This window comes from Photinus pyralis, unplaced genomic scaffold, assembly GCF_008802855.1.
Source record: "Photinus pyralis isolate 1611_PpyrPB1 unplaced genomic scaffold, Ppyr1.3 Ppyr1.4_LG2, whole genome shotgun sequence".
Taxonomy (NCBI): Eukaryota; Metazoa; Arthropoda; class Insecta; order Coleoptera; family Lampyridae; genus Photinus; species Photinus pyralis.
Window position 1 is genome coordinate 44,337,551 of NW_022170403.1, and position 22,894 is coordinate 44,360,444.

The following is a 22,894-nucleotide window of genomic DNA, read 5'->3' on the forward strand; positions in this document are numbered from 1 at the left end:
CGCTAGGTACTTTAATTGTATATTAATAGATACCAGTGGACAAAACTATCAGAAGGTATAAAAAAGACATAGCCTTCCTTTAAATTCGTTGAAATTGAAACTGGACAAATTATCTTAATCAGCCCACATGTGATGAATACAAAATGGAAAAAATCTATGCCCCCTTACTGGGGCTACAGTTACAATGCCACTTAAAATATTTCATTTGCTCAACGAACTTTTATAGCAATACAGAAATCCAAATCAATATTTAACAACAATATCAGTTTGCATTTATATCTAACTAAGAAAAGGGGGTGCAAAACTTAAATTTAGGGGTAGATGCGCTTGCGTCGTTGAAAGTTTAACTTCAATAAGAAGTTTCCCCATGACCAAAATGCGCCAGTTTAAACTATGCATTCCTTTTAATAATTTCAGAAGTGTGTCAATAAAGTTGGTGATGCGCACATTATTATCAAAGCAATGCGTCATTGGTAAGTGCTTCTATAAATTAAATTTTTGCGGGAAACGCGCTGACAACTTCTGATTTCGTACGTCTTTTGTTCAGAAAGCTGTCATTTGAATACAAAAATTAATTCGCGGCAGCCGTTCTTCTTAAATTAAACATCTTCATGAGTCATTTAATTGTTAGAGACCGAAACTTTCAACCGGCGCAGTTTTACAATAAACGAAACGGCGTTACTATAAAATGGAAGGAATTTAACGCAAATGGTGAAAATTCCACATTTACGCGTTCGACGCTTCCGTCGCGTATTCAAAAGACAGCCATTACCCAAAGGAACCATCCTTCACCTCGTACTAGTGCTATTAAAAGAAAAAATGTGGATCAGTTTAACAAAGAGGTACCTAGTGCTATTATTTCTTCAAGTTTTGACATTGCGGTGAAGGGTGAATACCACGTTATAATTTTAGGTAGTCCTTTTAAACGGCCGTTGGGATACCTCGAATGAAATTCCGCACATTGTCGCTGAAATGCATAATGTAAATATGGAAGAGTTAGAGGTGATTCAAAACACTTGGGCTAAAAAGTTTGCGAAATCACCTGAAAATATTGATATGACGTCGTGCATAGCGGCCAGTCCCAGAGGGTCGGATAGCGGCATCGAAGGAGACTGTTCCGATGGGAATTTATCTTGGCTCTTGAACTACAGAATTCACGAATTACCACCGGTACCAGGTATTTTACTTTCAATTTATGCAAAATTTGGTCACAAGTCACTGCGAACAACCACCCTCTACCGCACGTTTATTTAGAAACAAGTTCGTTTGTTTAGACACTTATTTACATCTTCACCTGTTTTAACTACCTACAATCACCTAGTAATCATTTTAGTACATAACGGTTGCAAATTAAATGTTGCTTGATTTTTTGTACGCTGAGATTCTTCTTTTCCACCAGATTGTACAACAACGGAACAGTATACTTTGTCAAGTGGATTGGAAAATGGCAAAGATGGCCAAGTGTACATTTCTGAAACAATGTCCAAGCAGTACTTCGACCAACAAAATGTAAGTAAAAGTTTGATATGTGACTTTCATGTAAACATTGCACATTAATTTTTCGATAAAAGCAAAACCTTAAACAATAAATCTTTTTTCGCGATAAAGCGTACGAGGTGTTTTATAACAATATAACAGCAGGTTGTTCGAGTCCCAAAGGAGAGATGTTAAATCACTTCCATTCTCTTCAAAAATTTACCCAAAGGTGTGACAAGCTTACTACTTGTAAACGCATCTCTCGAATATCTCCGCTCAAATCAATTGCAAATTGACGAAACTTGAACAATACTAAGACAATGGCCCATATGAATAAAAGGGAATATATGCTTATACTTACAAAATTCAAAGTAAATACTCGTAAGCGCTGCACTGCTCAGCAGTGCTGCTAAGTCGCCCATCAGTGTGAAGGGGCACTTACGAGTATTTACTTTAAATTTTGGAAGTATAAGCATATGCCCCCTTTTATTCATATGGGCCAATATTGCACAGTAGGTAAGTCTCCGCCTCTCAACATACAATCATTTAAGCTTATTCCCTCGTAACGTGATGCAGCACCGAAGACAGGTCGTATTTTGCCTGGGTTCATAGGGTTGACAACCGGAAAATGCAGTAGATACCAGATTTTGCCTTCTTGTGCATGACAATTACTGGTAACGGCATACCCTTTGCGGAAAAGATCCTGCTGCAAAGGTGTGATCTTTGTCCATCTGTTGCTCCAAGTGACGTAATCGTCGCAAGGGAAGTGCTTTGTTCTTTGGCGACAGACAAGTATCTCAACGATTAGCCTTCTTTTTAGTAATTTGTTTCATTAGTTCGTTTGAACATAATTTTGACAAGAGCTTGAGACCAAGAGACTCGACGGAAAAATATTCTTTGGCCATGCGATGAAACTCTGCGTCACAATCGTAAGTGTGGTATAGAAAAATTGGGTCGACGCCGACGCGGTCACGTTCTAGGCCGGAATTTCATGAATATCCCAACCAACATACGAGAGAGTACAGAGGTATTTGAACCAGCTTCAATAACATCTCGTGTCACGATCAAGTGGGCATTGTTCGCTCCGATGATGATCATTGGTTGTACGCAGTCCAGGCTAATAGCGGTACCAGAGGCGTTTTTGAAAACTTACCCAAAGTTGAGCGCCACCCAGTCTGTATTATCGACTCTCGCTGTATGAATGTGAGAAGCTACAAGGGAAAGTAATCATCCAAAATGACGAAAGAAGTATTGGTTTATTATAATTAGTATCAGATAAAATCACACAAAAATTAGTGAACGTTCTTCACCCTTCCCGTAAATACGAAATATTCTCAAGTATAAACAGTACCAGTTTACAAACCCCGCTTGATAAAATACCCCGTTTATACTCCCCCACACGATAATGCTCGAATATAAATAATTAGGAAGGAGTAAAGAGAAATTTTTGTAAACACGTTTATTTAGTTTCTGGTGCGGCTATCACTTTCCACCATTGGTCATCTTCAGGCCGAGCGCCCGGCATCATCTTCTTTGGCAGGTTTCAAACTTCGTGTCTTGTCTACCGTGGTTTCAATAATCAAGTTCGACTTACATTTTCAATGATTCGTTTAACATTCTTCGGACTACAAAGCTAGGCAATATCTGATTGTTTCCCCTCGGAAAGATTTCTGCAACCGTTGAATGTTTCCAGAGTCTGTGAAACCGATAGATTTTGTAGACCCGCCAAAGTGACTGAAGAAAGTAGGTCATTATTCTACATTTTCAGAAAAGTCAGGCAAAGCTGAATCCGATGAAACATTATTTGATGATTCCGGGGCTGTAGCAAGTGAAATCGAGTGTTTCGGCTGATCTGGCAATTTAGTCCATGGGCCAGTCAACATGACGGTATAATTTGGGGGTACCAATTTTCCTTTTTACAGTGGTTATACAGGTTTATTAGGATACCAAAAAACCATGATTGCCATCTCAAAGCGGTAGCTAATAGAAATGGCGGTCAATCAAAGATGGCGGATGTTGAGTTTTATAAAATTAACTAACTGGAATTATTCATCCAATTTGATTATTCTTTTTTTGTAAAGCCCGCTTGACATGGAGCAATAAAAATTGCAATTGCATGCAAGTTGCAAGAAAAATTGCGAAAGGCATCGCAGTTCAAAGCCAGCTGATCAATTGCTGCAAGAGACTTGCATGCAATTTTTATAGGACCGGTGCTATTTTTCTTGCATGAATCGTGCAATTCTAGGGATAAATCTAGTTGTTTTTGTGTCACCAACCTAGTAAAATACAGCGGCGGCAACTATGATGCTGAGAGACGCACTCATTACTTGTTTTTATTAATCTTATTTATTCTTGTAATTTTCATGTTTCTTCAAGCAATCAAAATTTAATTTTCATTTGAGGTTAACTACTTTGTTGACAAATCCATATGTTTCTTCTGTTGGCAGACATGTGGCAATTGAAATAGAATTGCACCATGTCAAATACCATGCAATGCTTATTGCATGCAAGAATTTGACCTTGCAATTTCTTTCTGCAAGTTCTTGCGCGTTGTATTGCTCCATGCTCTTTATATGTGCTATAATTATTGTTATAAGTACTTTTTCGATAAAAGCAAGTGTTAATAAGTAATTTAAAAAAACTGTTTTTTAAAATTGTTTTCCAAATTTTCTTTACCACCTGTATTAATACACAATAAATGGTAAAATATGCAGAATATTAGTGAAAAATATGCCAGTTTTGATAAAACAGTTTTGATGCATATGCACACATATGCAAAATTATATATGTTGCATAATTTTTAGTAAAAATGGAATTACGATAAACACTAGCAGTAAGATGTTTCTCTAAGTTTTCTGCACGAAATGATTGCCTCCTGTCGCTAAGAATTAGTTTATAAGCACTAAGCAGAGAAACGTCTCTCTACATCAACAAAAGTAATAGGCGCGTTAGAAAACTACAAACTATTTGGAGCAATTTCCAAATCTTCCACAATATCACCCATCAACATCGTAGAGAAAGGGAAAAATAAAATAGTTTGGAAATGATGAAATTAAACATGAATTAAATCAATAAATCTTCCTTCCAGCTATTGTAGTATGCTTCATGATCGCATCCGTTATAAACATCCGCAAAAATGTATTAAAAATACAATTAAAATCGATTAAATCTAACAACATCTTAAAATATGCAAAGTATGCAAGTCTATCATGTAAATGCAAAGAATATCAAAATATATATGCAAAAATAAATTTGGTTTAATCGCAAATGTTGCAAATCGAAAATAAACAACATCTCATACGAGTACAACCAAAAATAAACGACACTGGGTTCGTTGTAATTACAGATGTAAAATTGGCTCTTTAATGGTGGAAAAACTCTCTTTAACGAGTACTGGGGAAAAAAGGCTTCACATAAGCGACGCCTGCTCGATAAACACAGCACTTCGACTAACTTCTTTGCAAAACGTGAAACACGCTTCCGCTTAAACAAGAACTTTACAACTGACAAGATTGACTGTTTTGCAATAAATACGATCAAATACGGCTTTTAGCTATAACGGAAGCAAAGAGTTTGTTAATATTGATGGAAAGGTGTATATTGTGCCAGATAATTTGTCATAGATTATGTGAAAACAAAAAATACATTGGAAAATTGTACGTCAAAATCAAAAAGATGCTATTCCGGAAGCAGGAAAGAAGATGAAAGATAACCCTAAGTTTGACTTCCATATCATCTCACGTAGAATTACCAAGCTGCTCTTGTTCAAAACAACTACCATTGTGTAATGCTAATAACTTAAAGTGTAAAACGTCACTGAAGACGAGGAAGAAGTAGCAGATTTTAGTGTATATGAAACTTTTGAAAGTGACGAAGGGGTTGTTTTAGTTTTCATTAAATTAAATTTTCGTTAGTTTACTTCATGCATTAGTTACTTTAACGAAAAAGTAGTTATGACAATATTGTAGCACACACAAAAGCTTTCATTTAAGAAAATGATGATGTCGGACCAGTAGTTCTAGAAATACTTATAGATGATTTTATAAAACTCAACATCCGCCATCTTGGATTGGCCGCCATTTCTATTAGCTACCATCTTTGAGATGGAAATCATGGTTTTTTTACATCTTAAGACTCGTCCTAAGATACGGGTTTAACCGTGGTAAAAAGGAAAATTGGTACCCCCAAATTATACCATTTCTTTAAATTTAGCCAGTTGGCCCATACACTAATTTTGATAAATGCAACGGCATATTTTTGGTATCAGATTGTACATACGACGGTTGTAGTTCCGGTAATCTTGGTGGCTGCTTTGCTTTCGGAACATATTGTTGAGGCACAAGCAGCGTTCGCGGCGACGCGACGGTTGCTTTTCATGGCATCCATGCGGTTTTTTCGATGGACGAACTGACGAGTACCTACCTAATCAACTCGATTTACGAAGGCGGTAATCAAACATGAAGGTAGACCTGATAGCGCACGCGCATTCTCTAGTACTTAGTACTTGTTCTTCTATTATCTATATTAACCCTAATTTTCAGGTCTGGGGTGGATCGCACCCTACAGCCACTTTCAATGTCCATAAGTTTTTTTTCTTTCAATATTTTGGCCTGGGAGCTCGAGTACCTTTCAAGTTTAGTCTTTTCTATCTGGGGTTCGTTCCACCCCACGCCCGTAAACTTGAAAGTTTTAGTGGCCAGTAAACTAGGGTTAAGGATAATTTCCAGACGTCTGGAACTCCCGCTAACATCCAGCATTAGCTTCACAAAACGAAATCGCAAAATCGGCAACAATTAATGAGGCATCATGTGGTACCTACTATACTACCCAGTTTTCTAAAGAAAAACGACAGTTTAAAAAAGTCCTCCCCGGTAACTGAATGGTTAGGTACTAATTTATTTTATTAATTGCTTAAAATGAGTTCAACCATCAGTGCCTAGGCAATAATACAGTCTACATTCACATTAATAAGTAATTTACTTATTCAATGCCAGTAACTGCAGATGTATTTCTTAACAAACCCATTCAGAAAGAGAGCATTTCTCACTAAAGCAGATATTTTTGGTAAAAAGGATCTTTTTTTATTCCAGAGTTCAGTCCTTTGATTTTATTGATAGTCATCATCATCAAGTCTTGTAAAACTGGCATCTCTTATATAGGAAAAACTTAATCTTTTAAACTTATGTGAACTGATATTCACTAGAGACATTTGTCAGTTTAGAAACTGTTGGAATGGATAACGTAAGACTTGTAACAAATGTACTGAACACTTTTAATTCACACGCTCATCCAAAGTTCTTGATTTATTAAATGTTTCACCCCACGTTGATCTCGATGTCTGAAAGTTATATACCAATTCTTTGACATACTTATAATTATAACCCGTATAACTGACTTTCTCATTTGGATATACCTACTTCATTAAATAGTATATTAAGATACAAGTGTATAATCAAGTCTTTAAAGCACGCGCAACGAGTTTAAGGGCACGACGCAAAGCGGAGTGCCTTTAACGTTGCAAGTGCTTTAAAGACCAATTATACACGTGTATCTTATAGTATTTTTTATTATACCTGCAGTATAATTTAAAAATAGGAAATACAATGAAGTCATATTGACGTTATACTCGAATACATGTCTAATTAAGTGGGCTGGGTGTTCGTAATTTCACGATTGCCATGGAAATGTCACTTGACGTTTGCTTATAAAAATCGTCGTCTTTGTGAATAAAACGATTTCCGTTGAAAAGGAATACACCGTCCATTAAATAGCCTGTTGTAAAATATAAACAAACGCTGGTAGGTATAAAATCCAAATCCAGTTAAGTCTATTATAAAGAATATGAAAAGTTGTTTCCATGGATGAATAGGAAGTTATACTTACGAATAAAGTCTTAAATGCATCGATAATGCTGGCATATATGAAGGAAATGTCAAAGGTATTTAAATCTTCTATCTTTTGGTGCATTCATTCAAAACTTTTCTTATTGCTGGGACTAAAAAGTGGAACAGATTTGGCAGCATACCCTAAATTACGCGCGTTTGTAAAAGCTTCAACCAAAGGATAGGTAGGCCAAAGAAATGTTCTGCATTTACAGAAAGCGACTTAGGAAGATTTTTTATTTCACCCAAATGACAGTTTCAAAAGTCATACTTGAAGTATCGTTACTTAGCAACTTTAAAGCACGTGTGTTTTAAAGGCCTTTTTTCGCACGCATTTGAGTGTTTAAAACGGAGAGTGTGATTCAGGTATAATAAAAAAAGTTTTATAATAAACACTCTGTTTTTTCAGATTCAGTTATCTAGGATCATATCAGAAAAATTATCCAAAGAAGAAACTACGAATAAGGTTCACGGGAACTGCGACAGCCATACAGGACCGAAAAAACCTCCCTTCACCTACACAGAATTAATAGAACACGCGTTAAATGAAAAAGGAGAGCTTACTGTATCTGGAATTTATCAGTGGATTTCGTAAGTCCCCAATATTAATTCTTATTGTAGTACTTGCAAATGGGTATATTTTGCCGATTTGCAATTTGCGCATAAAGATATAGTTTTCCGAAAATTACCACTCAAGTAAAAAACGGAAACTATCACGTGCTCAATATATAAACACAACATCATTTCTTTTTCCCCCAATAATAGTCGATGAATTTGCATGTGGTAAATCACTGCATTAAAATATATTTGAAGAGATGGCAGGGGGTTAAACCACGTCGTGAATCGTTCCCCAGAGATTATCGATATTCAGTACCAGGTACGAATAAGTCGCGGTCTCCATCGCACAATTTGGAACTCTGCAATCCTCCTGACCGAAGGGGTTGCAGGGTCGCCTCTATTTTTTGTTTTATTCCAATCGCAATTACGTTATTTAATAGCTTACACGCATCGGTGGACCTCAGCGGTTTTTGACGCGTACGTTCCCATTCAATTTTGGGACTGCAGCAGGTGGCGATTACCACATATTTCCCCTATTGCATCAGGAAATATTTTCATACAGTATAAACACAGATTAGATTAAAATTCATTGCTTTGTGTTCATCGATTATTACTCCAGATGCGTTAATCGCTACTAGAAGACTTTCCGAACTGACAATGCATTGCATGACAATAAATTGCTGCATTATTATATTATAATGTTCAATTTAACATTCATTTAATTAATTTAATCCACGTCTTAGGATATCATTTCTGAATTAATTACGGTCACAGACAAAAATAATTACCTACGTACCCTTGCATAGCTCAACGAGTAACCAACCTACCTACCATCAGTTTCCCCAACCCTTCGTTCTACTTCAGTTCAGATTCGTTAATAATAGGTACATCCATAAAATTGTGAAGTTGTGAACTGGGTCATAAACTGCAAACGTACCTATATCGTATAGGAATACGAATAACATTACTTTTGTCCGTGGCTGACGTATAGATAAATTCTGAACCCGAGGAGCCGAGCTTCACAACCCCTTTTCTTATGAGAATCATAATCTATGAGTTCGAATGCGTATTTGCGAAATGAAGAGACTTAAAAAAAAATAAGTTACTCAATAGGCCATTTAGGGTAATAGGGTTTTGTTCGTTTTTGTGAATATTTAGAAAAATACTACTCCAGTCCAGGCTTCTTTACAACTTATTGCTATTTGCTACACACACTCGTGATTTTGATCTCGCCCGCGGATAACAAGATAGTACGGTATACTTTGTTTCAAGGGTGCTGAACCTTTCGTCACACTATCTGACGTCATAGCAAAATTAAGGCAGGTCGTAAATTAGTAGTTGGTTTACATATTGTCACATTGACGTTTTAACTTATTTATTAAGGTGTCACTATCGTTCATTATTATCAGACCGTCCAAGTTGACAATCACTTGTAAGGCATCTGGTCCTGATAGGTTTTTTCCTGTCCCCAAGTTTTATAATGGCTATATGGTCATGTATTTTATGTAGAGGAACTCCGTTGGTATGAATTAAACTCGAGATGAAACTTTTTCCACCGTTTGTAATCACCTCATGTAACCGATTCTTTGCACCTACAGTCGAAATGGATACTGCCAGAGCATCAGAAACTCTTTGAGATGAAGTGTATGATGGTTACAGAAAACGCATAGGAACATTTGTAACTTAAAGTTTGTCTTTAGGCAGTTCGTAAATTAATATTTTGTTTACATAATGTTGATGTGAAATTAAGTATGCTACCAATGTGAAGAATACGCGTTTTTTTTTATCGCCCTTAAACAAAAGTTCATTAGCCAGCAGCTCATGTGTTTATTTGGACCTAGTCTAAACCTGTACACTTATTGAGAAATGATTTGAGGAACCGGAAAGGAGTGGAATAGGATGTACTCTTCACACCAAGGGGTCTCTCAGGGTGGCTAACGGACAGAACAGGTTAAGTTGCGCGAATTTTAATGATCCTTAACTAGCCATTTGCAGAAGTCGTATAGGCCATGGTTTGTCGGTAGGCCTTTCGCATTTATATATCTTACAAATTTGAGATAAAGCGTAGGCATTATACTCGTACCACAGGCTCATTGAAATAACAAGCATACATACAGTTTCTGTTCTTTTGCCACACACTCGAGATATTCGCATAAGGATCTTGAATATCTTCTGATCCGATTTATTTAAAAAAAACGCAATTGTGAGAGAAAACAGGTAGTGAAGATATTTATTCCTGAAAAAACTCAAATGTTCATATTCAAATCGTATGTACAAAAGAAAAAACGACACTACACCACAAGTATATATGTATAAACGGCCCAAAATAATATTCTTAAACACGCTCATTCTCTTCTGTCTCATGAATATAATCACCATAATAATCTTCGTCACTATCAGATTCGTCCAAGTTGACAATCACAGGTAAGATATCTGATGTATCAATATGTTGTTCCCGTTCCCAGGCCTGGTTTATAATGCCTCTTGTATGATCAAAATATCTTTTCCATTTTTCCGGTGTAACCTAAACATTAAAGTTATTAAGTACTGTTTCACAAAACAGCATATAAAGAGGTTACTTTGTGCAGTGCCTCATTCCATAAAGACAAAACGACTCTGTGTGTGACAGGCTGAATTGAACCGATCCTTGCATCGTAATGCCGTTTGCATTCTGACCATACCATTTCGATTGGATTATACTCGCAGTGATATGGAGGAAGTCTCAAAACACTGGAAATCTAACGAAAATCGTTTGACGGATTGATATTATTGACAGATCAATAATTGGTTTATTTGTCACGACTTACGTTAATGACGTAATTTTTTTGTCTCAATCGATTTAAATGTAATGAAGAGAGAATCGCATTTATGACGTCAGGTTCAGCACCAGTGAAACAAAGTATACCTATTTAATTTACTTACTATTTAAATCAGTAACGAAGCGACTTTTAGTCATAGAATAAGTCAAAGAATTAGCTCCTTCCGTATTTATATCATATTTAGGTAGGAACACAGCTAAAAAGGGTATTTTATCGATGACCCTCTGGAGCAATAGGTAACAACTATGGATTTGTAAGCATCGGTGGTTCAGTGGTAGAATGCTCGCCTGCCACGCGGGCGGCCCGGGTTCGATTCCCGGCCGATGCAAAACTTTTTATACCAATTTCGCATTGCATTCCATTTTTATGAGAGGCTATTTAGATAATAAACAAGAAGGCGGGGAGCGGGAATTTAAACAAGAATCTAGATTAGAGCGTAGAAAATCTAGTGCTAATTTCTTTGAAATTTATTTTGCCCGTTGTATAAATTCGCCTCCCGGGAATTTCCCAAAACCCCCACCCCGAACCGTAAATCTCTGATAGTTTCAAAAATCGCATTTAGATATCTGCAAAATTGAAGGAGTAGTTTGAGTTTGACCAACGAAGATAAAGACTAACAAATGTAAGCTATTATTATATTAAAGCTACCTACTAATTTAGTCGAATTTCATAATTTTCCTTCGCTATTTTTGAAGCAAATCAAAATTCAAATTTTATGATTGTTAACTTCTCCTCTCTCTACAACTGGGGATGACTATATATGGGACAATATTCGTGCGTTTTCAACTATAATTCTCGCACAAATGTCAATACATACTCATAGTTCATAGGCGGCAGAGGCCTGTGGAATATACCTTTGGGAACTTTTAAACAAATAACATACACGGCGAGTTTTTAGCCCATTTTTGCAGAAAAAGTAGCTTTTAATCTACTTTGGCTCACTTTGGCCTGCTGGCCATCCCTTGAGTGAACTCAACGGTTATGTTATTCTAACCTGGACATTTTTCAGTTTTTTCCTACCTACTTCTAAAGTTTTGGTCCGATTGTTTTTTATGGGCGAAATTAACCACCTTTTGCAAGGCGCGCATCTTCGAAGCGTAGGCGACTTCGGGCGCCCAAAAGGCATCTTCTGCTGGAAATTATATATCACGCGGTTTTAATAAGTTGCTTAAAACTCGAATCGCGGTCTCTCTTTCTCGTGTCGCCGATAGCAGCTCGAGCTATGAGAAGTGCCCCAAAAAATGGAGTACTATATGTGGAGAGTCTTTAGCGGTGGTGAAGTCATAACTTCTAACGCGAATTGCGAGTGAACGGGTCGTCGGAAGTGGCTACCGAAAAAGGAAATCTGGTAGCCCCCGACAGGATATGACTGATGGTGGAGGCAAAACTTCAAAGGTGAATTGCGAGTGAACGGTACGTCGGAAATGGGTACCCACAAAAAGAAAGTGGTAGCCCCCGACCAGATCTTACTGATGGTGGAATTAAAACTGCAAATCAATTTTTCAAATAGCGAAGTTATGTAAAAAAAAACGAAAAATTTCATATTGGAAAATGCATGGGAGTTGGTTTATTTTCAAAATATCAAAAAAAAACTTTAACATCAAATGCTTAGTAATTTTTTCTCAGCTTTCTGATGGTGCTAAAATAAAGTCATAAAATGACTTGTGGGTTTGGAGTGAATAAGATCAACTTTCTTATTTCTTATGAATCCCATATTGAACTTTTACGTCACCCGAATCCCGATAGAAAAAAAAATTATAAAACCAGTCTTACCATTGTTATCTAGAAGTTTACCGTGTAACGGGCGATCAAAAAGGGTGACGTCGAGTCGCCTTTGGAAGTACAAGTTAAATATGATTTCCCATGTAAACAAAAATTCCAAAGGTGACTCGACCGTTTTTCCCGTTCCTGAATCACTCCTTCTATAACTTTGGTTCCTATTGGACCCGCTTCCTGAAAATCAATAGTCCTACCTTGATCTTGATCTTGAAAGTGGACTTTAGGTAAAGGAGACTTTTGCGTGATTATGAGACTGGACCTTAGACATAGGGACCATACATTAGATATAACTCTCGCCAGGAAAGATTGCCGGTCACAGCACACCTTGTGTCAATTTACAATCTATGTTTTTATTCAGATGCGAGCGACTTCTGGAATAGGATCATGCTAATGTTGAACAAAAAGTCTTTTCGTTCAACATTGCCACGTACCATTGAAAAATTCAATGACGATACTATCCCGGACGTCGCTAGCACCTTACGAAAAACAGAGACTGTAAATCGGGATCAAGTGTTCTGTGACCGGCAATCTTTCCTGGCGAGAGTTATAGGCTTCTTCCGGTGAACCATGAGAAACCTATACACCAAGTTTCAATCCTATGGGACCTTCCGTTTAAGAGTTATCGCACGGATGGATGGGTCACAGACAGGCATTGGTGCAGTTTCAAAAAGTACTTCTTAGCTCTTAATAATTAACAAAATTTCAGTTGCACTACCACCAAAGCACAAATCGTACAATAAAAAGTAAAACACTGGGGCTATAGAAACACTTCTTGCATATATAAAAAGAACTGCATCGGCCGGGAATCGAACCCGGGCCGCCCGCGTGGCAGGCGAGCATTCTACCACTGAACCACCGATGCTTTCTTACAAAGAGAGCTTTTTAAACTTATTTAGTAAAAGACCTAACAAAGTTTGCCCCTGAGATACAGAATTTTAAATAACTAATATAATTTAAAGAAAATAAAATAAAGGATCCTATTAACAAATAAGTAACCATTATCAAATGTCCACTCCCCTTTCTACAAAAACCGTTCTTTTTAGAGGGGGAAGGGGATGTAATGAGAAGCTACCCTTCTGTTCATTTCAATTGTAGAATTCATTGGTGAACAGGAAACAAGATACCTACGAAGAATCGTATACGATTTTCGCTAGGAGAATTTTTTGACACTCAACTCACATTCGGAAACTCAACTTTTAATCCGGCTCATATTCGATATTCAATAGCACGGATTCTTGAACTCGTAAAAATCGATTGGCGCGAAGGTTTGACGTCGCTGTCTGAGTATCTCTACTCGATCTCGATTTAGACGAGGAATATACCAAGAGACAGACGGACAGATGGACGGACAAAACCATCACATAAGGGGAATTTCTTTCGAAAAATTCCCCAAAAAAGAGTTCATTTAAAAAAGTAATGTTTTAATTAAAATTTGTCCTGCAGCCCAGTTTCTTTTTGCAAAATTCAAATAATATCAAAGCTAGTACCAAAGCTGACCTTCCCCCATACTACCGACATGTCGCACAAACAAATTGGCAATACTATGCTGACAAGGTTATATGTTATCGTGCATTATATAAAGAACTACAATCGCTGCTGCTTCTGTATTATCATATCACAAGGAAATGGCAATGAATTAAATAAGTTGTAATTATAATAATCATTAACCTTCTTCAAAAACAGATGAGAAACCAAACTGTCAACAAGATAAACATTTATCTATAACCTGTGGTGGCTGTGGTCTTGATCAGTAGGATTACTTAATCGTTATATTGCCACGGAAAAAAACAAACAATAGGTAGGTATTTATCCCGTCCTTCAATCGGTTCACGAATCACGATATTGATTTTTTTTGAATATACACTATGTCTATCATGGGTATCTCCGAAACCATAGAAGATACGACGATGGTCAAATTAGAGAGAAGACAAATTTCTTGGAAAATGAAAAATTTCTGCGATTGGTACCTATATGCTCGCACGATTAGGCCGCTGTGTGCGAGTGCACCATACTGTTGAAAATGGCAGTTTCCAACTCTTGTGTTTCTGTGTGCCTGTACATCGTTGTATTCGTAATAAAAAAATGCTACTCAATACAGTATTTACACATACAAAAATAAAGTTGATGATGATTTATTCGAAACGAAATGTTGTATACTCTAACGGTGTCTTGTAGAGCTCCAATAGTGATAATGAGAAAGTGTTCTCTTTATTTTTTTGTATCTGTTCAAATAACAAAAATTAAAACGAAATCGGCAAATTTTCTTCAGAAGTAATTGGTGTTTTCTGGTTTTCTTTACGGCATGATAATTCTTTGATTGCGCAACTTTGATTTCTATAGTTTCCGAGATGTCAATGATAGATATTCTCATCTTGGACACAGTGTAGGTAGGTATACAGTGCGAGTCTCTAACTTGGAATACATTTCGTATAACTTAAAGAAAGTTTTTTTTTCTTGGAAATATGCTCGAACACGTCGATTAATATTTTAAACTGCGCTCTTCCAAGAGATAAAAATCATTCATGTAATAAGAGTGTAATGCAAATCCCTTCCAAATTGTAGCTTATTTGGCCTTTCGTTTAAACCCCTAGCACAGAGTCAACGTAGCAATATTTATTTTTTCATAACAATCCCTGTAACGGTACTTTCCAGTATGGTCCTACTTTTTTTTTGTATGTAACATACTCACAAGGTGTCGGAAAAGTATCGTTGTAAATATCCATTTTATCGAAAAATGTTTTAAATAAGTCGAAATAAGTTATTTGATATTTAATTTCTCATCACATGGATTTTTAAATTTTTAATGACAAGCAATTCTTTTATTTACTAGAGCATTTTATATTAAAACATGTGAATTGCATCGGAAAAATTTTGAAAAAAACGCAAAAAACTGTGCATAGATTTCAACAACGTTCAAGAATGCTCATTAATCTAGTCACACATAACCGTGTGAACTGAACTGAACGTACATACCTCTTACTCCTTTCACCATATCGTTTACAAAAATCGACCAGTTTTTGGGTGTCAAAACATTCATTTTTCCGAGTTTAAGGGGGTGCAAATTTTCGTTAGGCTTATTAATTTGCCTACTTTATCAATCGCAACTCAAATGAAAAACAGTAAAATAGCTTACATACACTGAGTCTTTTGCATTTGAGTGGTATGAATGTGGAGGTGTGCTGTCAACAAGCTTTTCTTGAAAACAATTTCCATCAAAAATTATTAAACAAAATTCGTTATTGTCAACTTCGAACATTTTATTTTGCTAGATAAATCATAATAAACAAAACACATTTAGCCTATAAATCGGATTAAATCACATCGGGAGAAATATTTATGTCGCTAACATCACTAAATTGTTAGTTTTGTGGGCAATTAATTGTTGGGCAGCAATCGGGGTATGGTTTACTGAGATTTTCACGCCTGACGATACACGGCGGCTTGGCATCAACGACTCCGCATCTAGAAAGTCATTTGTGATACTACCATGACTTAAAACATTATATTAATAGTGAATTACCCGTGTGTTGTTACGATTCCATGTCCACATGTTGCTTCTGCACATGTATTTGGATGTAATGATACGGACTCTCCAACTCTAAATTTTCCAACTTTCTCATACAAACAAACTTCTGGGTCCTCTGAAATCCACATTAGTACGTGTAATTATAATTAAAAAACGCATTTTCTTTTCAATTACCTGGATCCATCTCTACATGTGCCCTGGAGGTCCATCCGTGCGCCATAAGGCAGATACCGAATATGAATAACAAAATTGCTAATAATTTCATTTTGATAGATTGTTCTGTGTACTTCTTCTAAGATAGTGTGAAACAAACTGATCAACAAGTATAAGTACGTACACTTCTTATATTCAGAACAGATCTGATAACCTCTCGTATGTTTTTTTGAACCAGAATTAAGAGATTTCATTGCTTAGGTAATATGTACATATCAAGGACATTAAAAATTAAACGATAATAAAGAGTGCTTAATAATAACTGCATAGATTAAGTAATTTGTAATTAAGCATAGTGTTCTAGGGTAGGTTTTTTACCTAAGATAGGTAGGTACAGGGTGTAAATCGAAAAGTGGAACATAGGCGTTTAACATGGGAAATTACTTTTTTTTGCGCAAACGTTTCCTAATTATTTTACGCAAAAATACTTCAAATAAAAGTTATAGAGATATAAATTCTGCATCTAAGTCATGTGAAACGATTATTCTACCTCTTCTTATACGCGAAAAAATTAATTATAAAGATTCTGTTTCACGAGTTTTTAGTCTAAGTAGCCATGGACTATGATAAAAGATAGTCCATGGCTACTTAGACTAAAAACTCGTGAAAACAGAATCTTTATAATTACTTTTTAATATTGAAGTTTAAGCTTTTTCGTTTCGTTTCTTTCTTATACGGTGTAATACAGCCCGGTGACCAGAACGACAAAAGTTTATTTGGACTGGTCACTTCCTTCCCGAGTTATTACTGATCTGCGCTTTCGTCGGACGCGTGCGGCCACGTTTTTAACTTGTTACTAATTGTTTGATCTTGGCAATTCCTATACATTTTATGGAGAAGTTGCTGTTTGGTAATTATTTTCATTGGAAATTAGTCATAGTTCTTCTTCTTCATTGTTTTTTTTTCTTTGGCCATCATCTGTTGCGCACGCTGCTAGTTAAACTCAACATCTTTGTTCCATTATCTGGCTATCTATACCTATGTAGGTATAGCATTTCGCTTCCTCTTCCTCTTGATAATGTTCCAATTCTTTTCGATTGGCTGCGTTATCATGGTACTACTCAAGTATCTGCTGACTGTAGTGGCAGTTTCGCAAATCTGGCCAAACTTTCACAGGGCCCTAATGAACGATACAATGCATTTTGCCAGCGACACTCTTGTTTGTACGCCTTCGACTCCATTGTCTTGTTCGTGACGAAAACCTTGGAGAAGTTTTTGTGCAAATTTACCTATCTACGGAAATAAACAAATTTGGCGCGAACATCACCACGTGCTGTAGCCAAATAAAATTTTAGCCCAAAATCCATCTTCACGTATGTTTCATGGTCCATGAGCAAGTATTCCTTGCAGTTCGTCAGAACTGGATCTTATAACTTCCGAGTGAATGTGTTCTAGCCATTAAGTTCACTTTAAGCGTCTTGTTGGTTTACTTGCCGTGACGAAACGAACGGTACCCTCCTTGGAGACAGAATTTAGCTCTTACTAGGTACCTTTCAATCTTTCAATTTAGCTACCGATCGTATGTTCCAACACACCGCCTACCCTGATCTATTCGGACCACGCTTATCCGTTCATCGAAATACCCTATAAATTTGTCTAATTTAAGCGTTGTCGTGATTTTTATTATTTATTTATAATAATATAAAGTTATGCTAAGTAAATGCGAACATGCAATGCAAGAATTGATTGCTATTGAAAATTGTTCTTGAATTTTAATCCACATGTAGGTATCAAGTTTCGTCGAAATCAGATTTTGGGGTAGGAAAAATCAATGAAATATTTTTTTGTTTTCGAATAGTTTTTTCCATCTCACATAATAAAAATTAAACATAATAATCCAAATACGGGTCCTAACCAGTACCGACCTAATAGTAATAACAGACTCCCATTCTCATTTGTAGACTAGACCATGGCCTTATTAAATTTTTGTTAAATTGTCTTAATGAATATTGACTTTATTGGTACCACTGGAAAGCATTTTTCAGTAGCTTTCCAACGATATGTCACAAGTATGGGGTTGCCATTTAGGATTTTCTACGAGGTGGGGCTGGGGGGTTAAGGGGGGTGGGGGTGTCACTCATAACGTCATTCTGGTTCCCCCTCGATACCCTCGAAACGGTTTTTCGCGATTTTCAATATCTTCTTTAGTTTGGAAAATAGTGCAAGTTTTAAAATTGACACCCTGTATAATAAAAAGATTACAAGACCTGTAATTTTCATTATTAAAAATTGTATTAGATAAGAAGTAATAAATCCCGAAATGATAGTAAAATTAGTTTTTTGTTTTATGAAATACTATTTCCTAAAGTTTTTGTGTATAGGTAGATCTTATCGTAATGGAAGGGAGGGGAGCGCCTCCAGATGTATTTCACGTAGGTGTCAATACCAACAGCTACGGGCCTGTATTTGAGACTCGCAAATTTTCCCTTAACCTTCCGAGAATGAGCGACAATTGTTGGCACCACTTGGTAGGATATACAGTCTGTTTCCAATTAAGTTGGCTCTATTTCTAATTTTCTTAGTTGTAAAGGTAAAAATTGTTTTTCTGCTGAATCCAAATCTTGAATTAAAAACCAAAACAACATCACATTTTTCAGATAGGTAATACGTAATTCTAATTGAAAGATATAAATTTTAGTCTTTCCACGTCAGTACCAAGTTTAACCACTGATTGAAAATAAAGGGTCAACAGTGTATTTTATGTCATCATGAAAAATTTCAATTCTACAAGTTGATGTAGGTCTTTCCTTTTCACCTGTGTGACATGACATGCTAGATTTCATAAGTCTTCTAAATATTAAATCACGAATTTCTCCATTTTGAGTATATCAACCATATGTATATTTTATGCTGTCGTATAGCATATTGCTTGCCCTTTTCAAATAGCTTAAACAAACATAGGCGTTGCATTTGAAAAACAAAAGTTGCATCGATTTCCGATTTAACCGAACGTGATACCGGAAGTTCCAATATGCGATTGGATAGATTGTAATGTCACATATACACGTCATATTGGATATTTAACAAATTTTTCGTATCTCACCAAATAAAAGAGATGTTGAGGAGATGATCATCTTATCTCGAATGCACTATACAGTGCCGTTTATTAAGAAGTAGACATAGGGATTTATGTGTATTCTTTTTCCCTATGTCGACTTTTAAATGACCACATAAATCCTAGCATAAATCCCTATGTCTACTTCTTAATAAATAGCACTGTATATCCGTATATCCTCGTATAACATTTACACCCTATGAAAGATGATGATCACGGTACATACCTATTATACCATTGTATTTTATTCCTAATTAATAATAATAATTTATTGTATGGTGTGATGTCTATACAGCCACTCTGGACGAAAGGGACAAAATAGCAAAACATAATATAGGTACCTACCTAATGTATGCACAATTTTGGCCAAAAATCGCCAAAAAAATACTTTTAAATTATTCGTGTCATTAATAACAGTAAAAGCTTTATAATTGCATTTCTCAAAATTGGATAAAATAAATCAATGTCACAACGATTAATCATTTGAATAAAGAATCACGTTTTTAGTTCCCAAAGCTAAAATTAACAAAACGCCCCCTTGATCGTAAATAAAACCCCCTTTAACTTCAGCAAACCGTGAAATGTACCATGACTATATCAACCATCAAAAACAATTATAATAATTGCTAGCCTATTATCACATCGTGTGCGTAAGACACGGATCGTTACACACAGGTGGCTGTTGTAAAATTATGTGAACAGTTATCCCTATCAAATACATATCCGGGTATAACTCGTAAAATTTGAATTTTCTACACGTCCTTTTTAGGTACCTGGCACGACTCCCCAAATACGTGGACAACAACAATTCAGGAAATGATGTCTGATTTGCGTTTTAAGCATTTCTCGAAAGAATTTACCTACCTACAATAAAATGATTAATCTCTATCATTTTCTTTTTTAGAGACCATTTTCCTTTCTACAAGCAAAACGATGACAGGTGGAAGAATTCCGTTAGACATAATTTATCTATCAATCCTCACTTTAGAAAAGGCAGTAAGGCGGTCCACGGAGCGGGACATCTGTGGACTATAGCTCAGCGCGAAGATAGAAAAACGTGGAATATCGTAAGGCTACATTCGAATTGTTAAATCTGTACACAATTTTTTTATAGAAAAAGCAACGAATGCAACAGTTTATACAGACCTCCTTGAACGATTATAACAAAAATCAGCAAAGAGATTTGGAACTAGAAACGGCCACAGCTAGTATTCTTCCAGAGAATGTCGATGATTGCCACGTAAAACAATTTGCTTTAGTCTAAACAATTTATTGGTTTATTACTATTTTAGAGATCTTTGTCAACGGAGCATACGGAGCAAAATATTGAAATTGAATATGTGAATGTCATCGATGTCACAAGTGGACTTGAAGGTATTTATTAACACTTACCTATAAGGGAGTATAATAATGATCTCTACGATTCTATTTGAAATGAATATACCTAATACCACCCGGAATAAAATACTTATACATTGTCAGAAAGATAAAGATAGCCGATAGGTACCTACCTGTACACTCTCAGCAATTTCGAATCACAGACTGCGTTTACGCCGCATGAACGTACCTACTTAGTGGAGAGGTTCTATCCGGTTTTTGCAGATCCGATTGACATATAAGGTATAAACGATGCAGGGTTGAAATTCGATCGGATCCAAGACTTCAACCTTCAACCTAGACTTCAACTCAATCCGACAAACTTAGGAGATTTAGTTAGTAAAACATATTATTGAAAGTTGTCATTTAAAATGGATTGAGATATTTCCGCCAGAGGAACGCGCATAGATATACACAATTTAAAAAGTCATTATATAAATCTAAATGACGGGAGCGTACTTTCCTCACAACACGCACAAACTGCTAAACGAACTGGTTTGTTGAAGACGATGACAAAAATTTATCGGAGGCTGTGCGAAGGGTTTAAACTTTTAACTTTATTAAAAAAGAACCTTGACCGATGGTCTTAACGGTGTACTAAATTGATTGTTTATTTTTTTAACTTCAACTTGACTACCTTTTTCCGTAAAACGGAACACGCTTTTAACTTTTCACAGAAATATTACAAAATTAATGACGAACTGCGTCTTCAATCAATCAAATCGGGTGGACAACCCGAATAAATAACGTAAAAAGACGTATACTCTCTTATCCAACCGTCGCGAACCAGCCCGGTTTTTTCGTTGCCTGCAGTATTTAACGAAACACCCTCCACCAAACAAACAGCTCCTTCTTCCAGTATTTAGAAATAATGCGTAATTACAACAAAGCTTGATAACGCCAGCTTCGAAGGAATGCGCACAACGCTGTACACCTGTCTCTCTTGTTATTAGCACCAAAAGACGTACGTTAATTAAACTACGTCCGATACAAACTATTAGCGCAAAATAACCAGATAAAAACTTTTGTAATGCAAGCAAATTGACCAGATGTTTCTACATTTTAACACACAGATAAAACTATTATAAACTTAGAAGTTACGGAGGCCTCAATCAAATTCCGTAAATTCCAATAAAATCGCTACTCAAATTTACGTAAGTGTCCCGGATGCAAGTACCTATCCATGATTCAATTTCATATAGACAGAATTCATTACCCTAATTATATATATGTAGGCTCAACTGCCACACAGATAACCATTGGTAAATACTAAGAGTTACTGTCGAGTCACTTTTGGCGAATTTTTGTTTACTTACATGGGAAATCATATTTACTTAACTTGAACTTCCAAAGGTGACTCGACGTCAATTCTTTTTTGATCACCCGCCGGTACCTGTAACATTGACATACGCGTATAAATAATACAAAGGACTCAATAACCTTATCATCAGAGTAGGTACAACTGTAGTACTAATGAGAATATTTCTTTTTATTCTATGTCGATACCAAGTCTCATTGGGTATGTTTGTAAATCACTGCTTTCCATATATACTTTGTGTAACTGATAATTGATGATTGTACCGTTTAAGTAATAAAAATAAATTTCAGATTTCCTCTGTCCTCCTGTGTCGAAAGAACAAATGGTTGAAGAGTGCGGACTTAGTGGAAACTATTTAATAACAGATTTAAATCCAAATACACTGGGCATAAATTTAACTGACGCCGAAATCATTACCAATGGAAATCTGTACGATGACTTAAACTTTCAGTGCTACGAATTACAGAATGATCACTAAATAAATTTTAGCCAAATGTTTTTACAAATCGTATGTTTTCATCTGGGAAGTGTAATTTTTAACTCACACATATTATCTCTATTGTATGCTTTGTACTACCAAGTCCCAGAGAAGAAAAATGGTCTAGTCAGTTTATCTAATGAAGCGTGGCATTCGATTAGAGAAAATGTATTAAACGTAAGATATGTTAATGTAGACCCTTCAAAAGTGTACTTAGTAGACCTAGACATAAGGAGGTAGGTACCTAAGTCAACTGTCAAATGGTAGGTAAGTCAAGTCCGTCCATTGTATAAATTTACAGCTCATTTGGAAATGACACAATGAAATCGTATTGTATTGTGGTATATGATCTTTAATAGTAAAAATTGTTGTCGAAAATAGATTTAAAGTATTTTTGTACATTACGGTATTTA

At 36.0% G+C, this 22,894-nt stretch overlaps 2 protein-coding genes and 2 non-coding genes across 4 annotated transcripts; 2 read left to right on the plus strand and 2 right to left on the minus strand.

Moving 5' to 3' along the window:
- Positions 1–588: 588 nt before the first annotated feature.
- Positions 589–22,894, plus strand: LOC116164897 (forkhead box protein N4-like). The gene is made up of 9 exons (XM_031479147.1): positions 589–842; positions 913–1,177; positions 1,400–1,509; positions 7,768–7,949; positions 20,213–20,375; positions 20,423–20,548; positions 20,601–20,682; positions 22,196–22,204; positions 22,294–22,894. Exons 1-9 carry the CDS (start codon positions 612–614, stop codon positions 22,479–22,481), a joined length of 1,356 nt encoding a protein of 451 aa, XP_031335007.1. The 5' UTR covers positions 589–611; the 3' UTR covers positions 22,482–22,894.
- Trnag-gcc lies at positions 10,993–11,063 on the plus strand. Its single transcript has one exon. It is a non-coding gene; the product is annotated as a tRNA-Gly (tRNA).
- Positions 13,306–13,376, minus strand: Trnag-gcc. The gene has a single exon. It is a non-coding gene; the product is annotated as a tRNA-Gly (tRNA).
- Positions 15,751–16,373, minus strand: LOC116164898. Its single transcript, XM_031479148.1, has 3 exons — positions 16,215–16,373; positions 16,035–16,155; positions 15,751–15,976 (listed from the first exon to the last, which is right to left on the minus strand). Exons 1-3 carry the CDS (start codon positions 16,303–16,305, stop codon positions 15,874–15,876), a joined length of 315 nt encoding a protein of 104 aa, XP_031335008.1. The 5' UTR covers positions 16,306–16,373; the 3' UTR covers positions 15,751–15,873.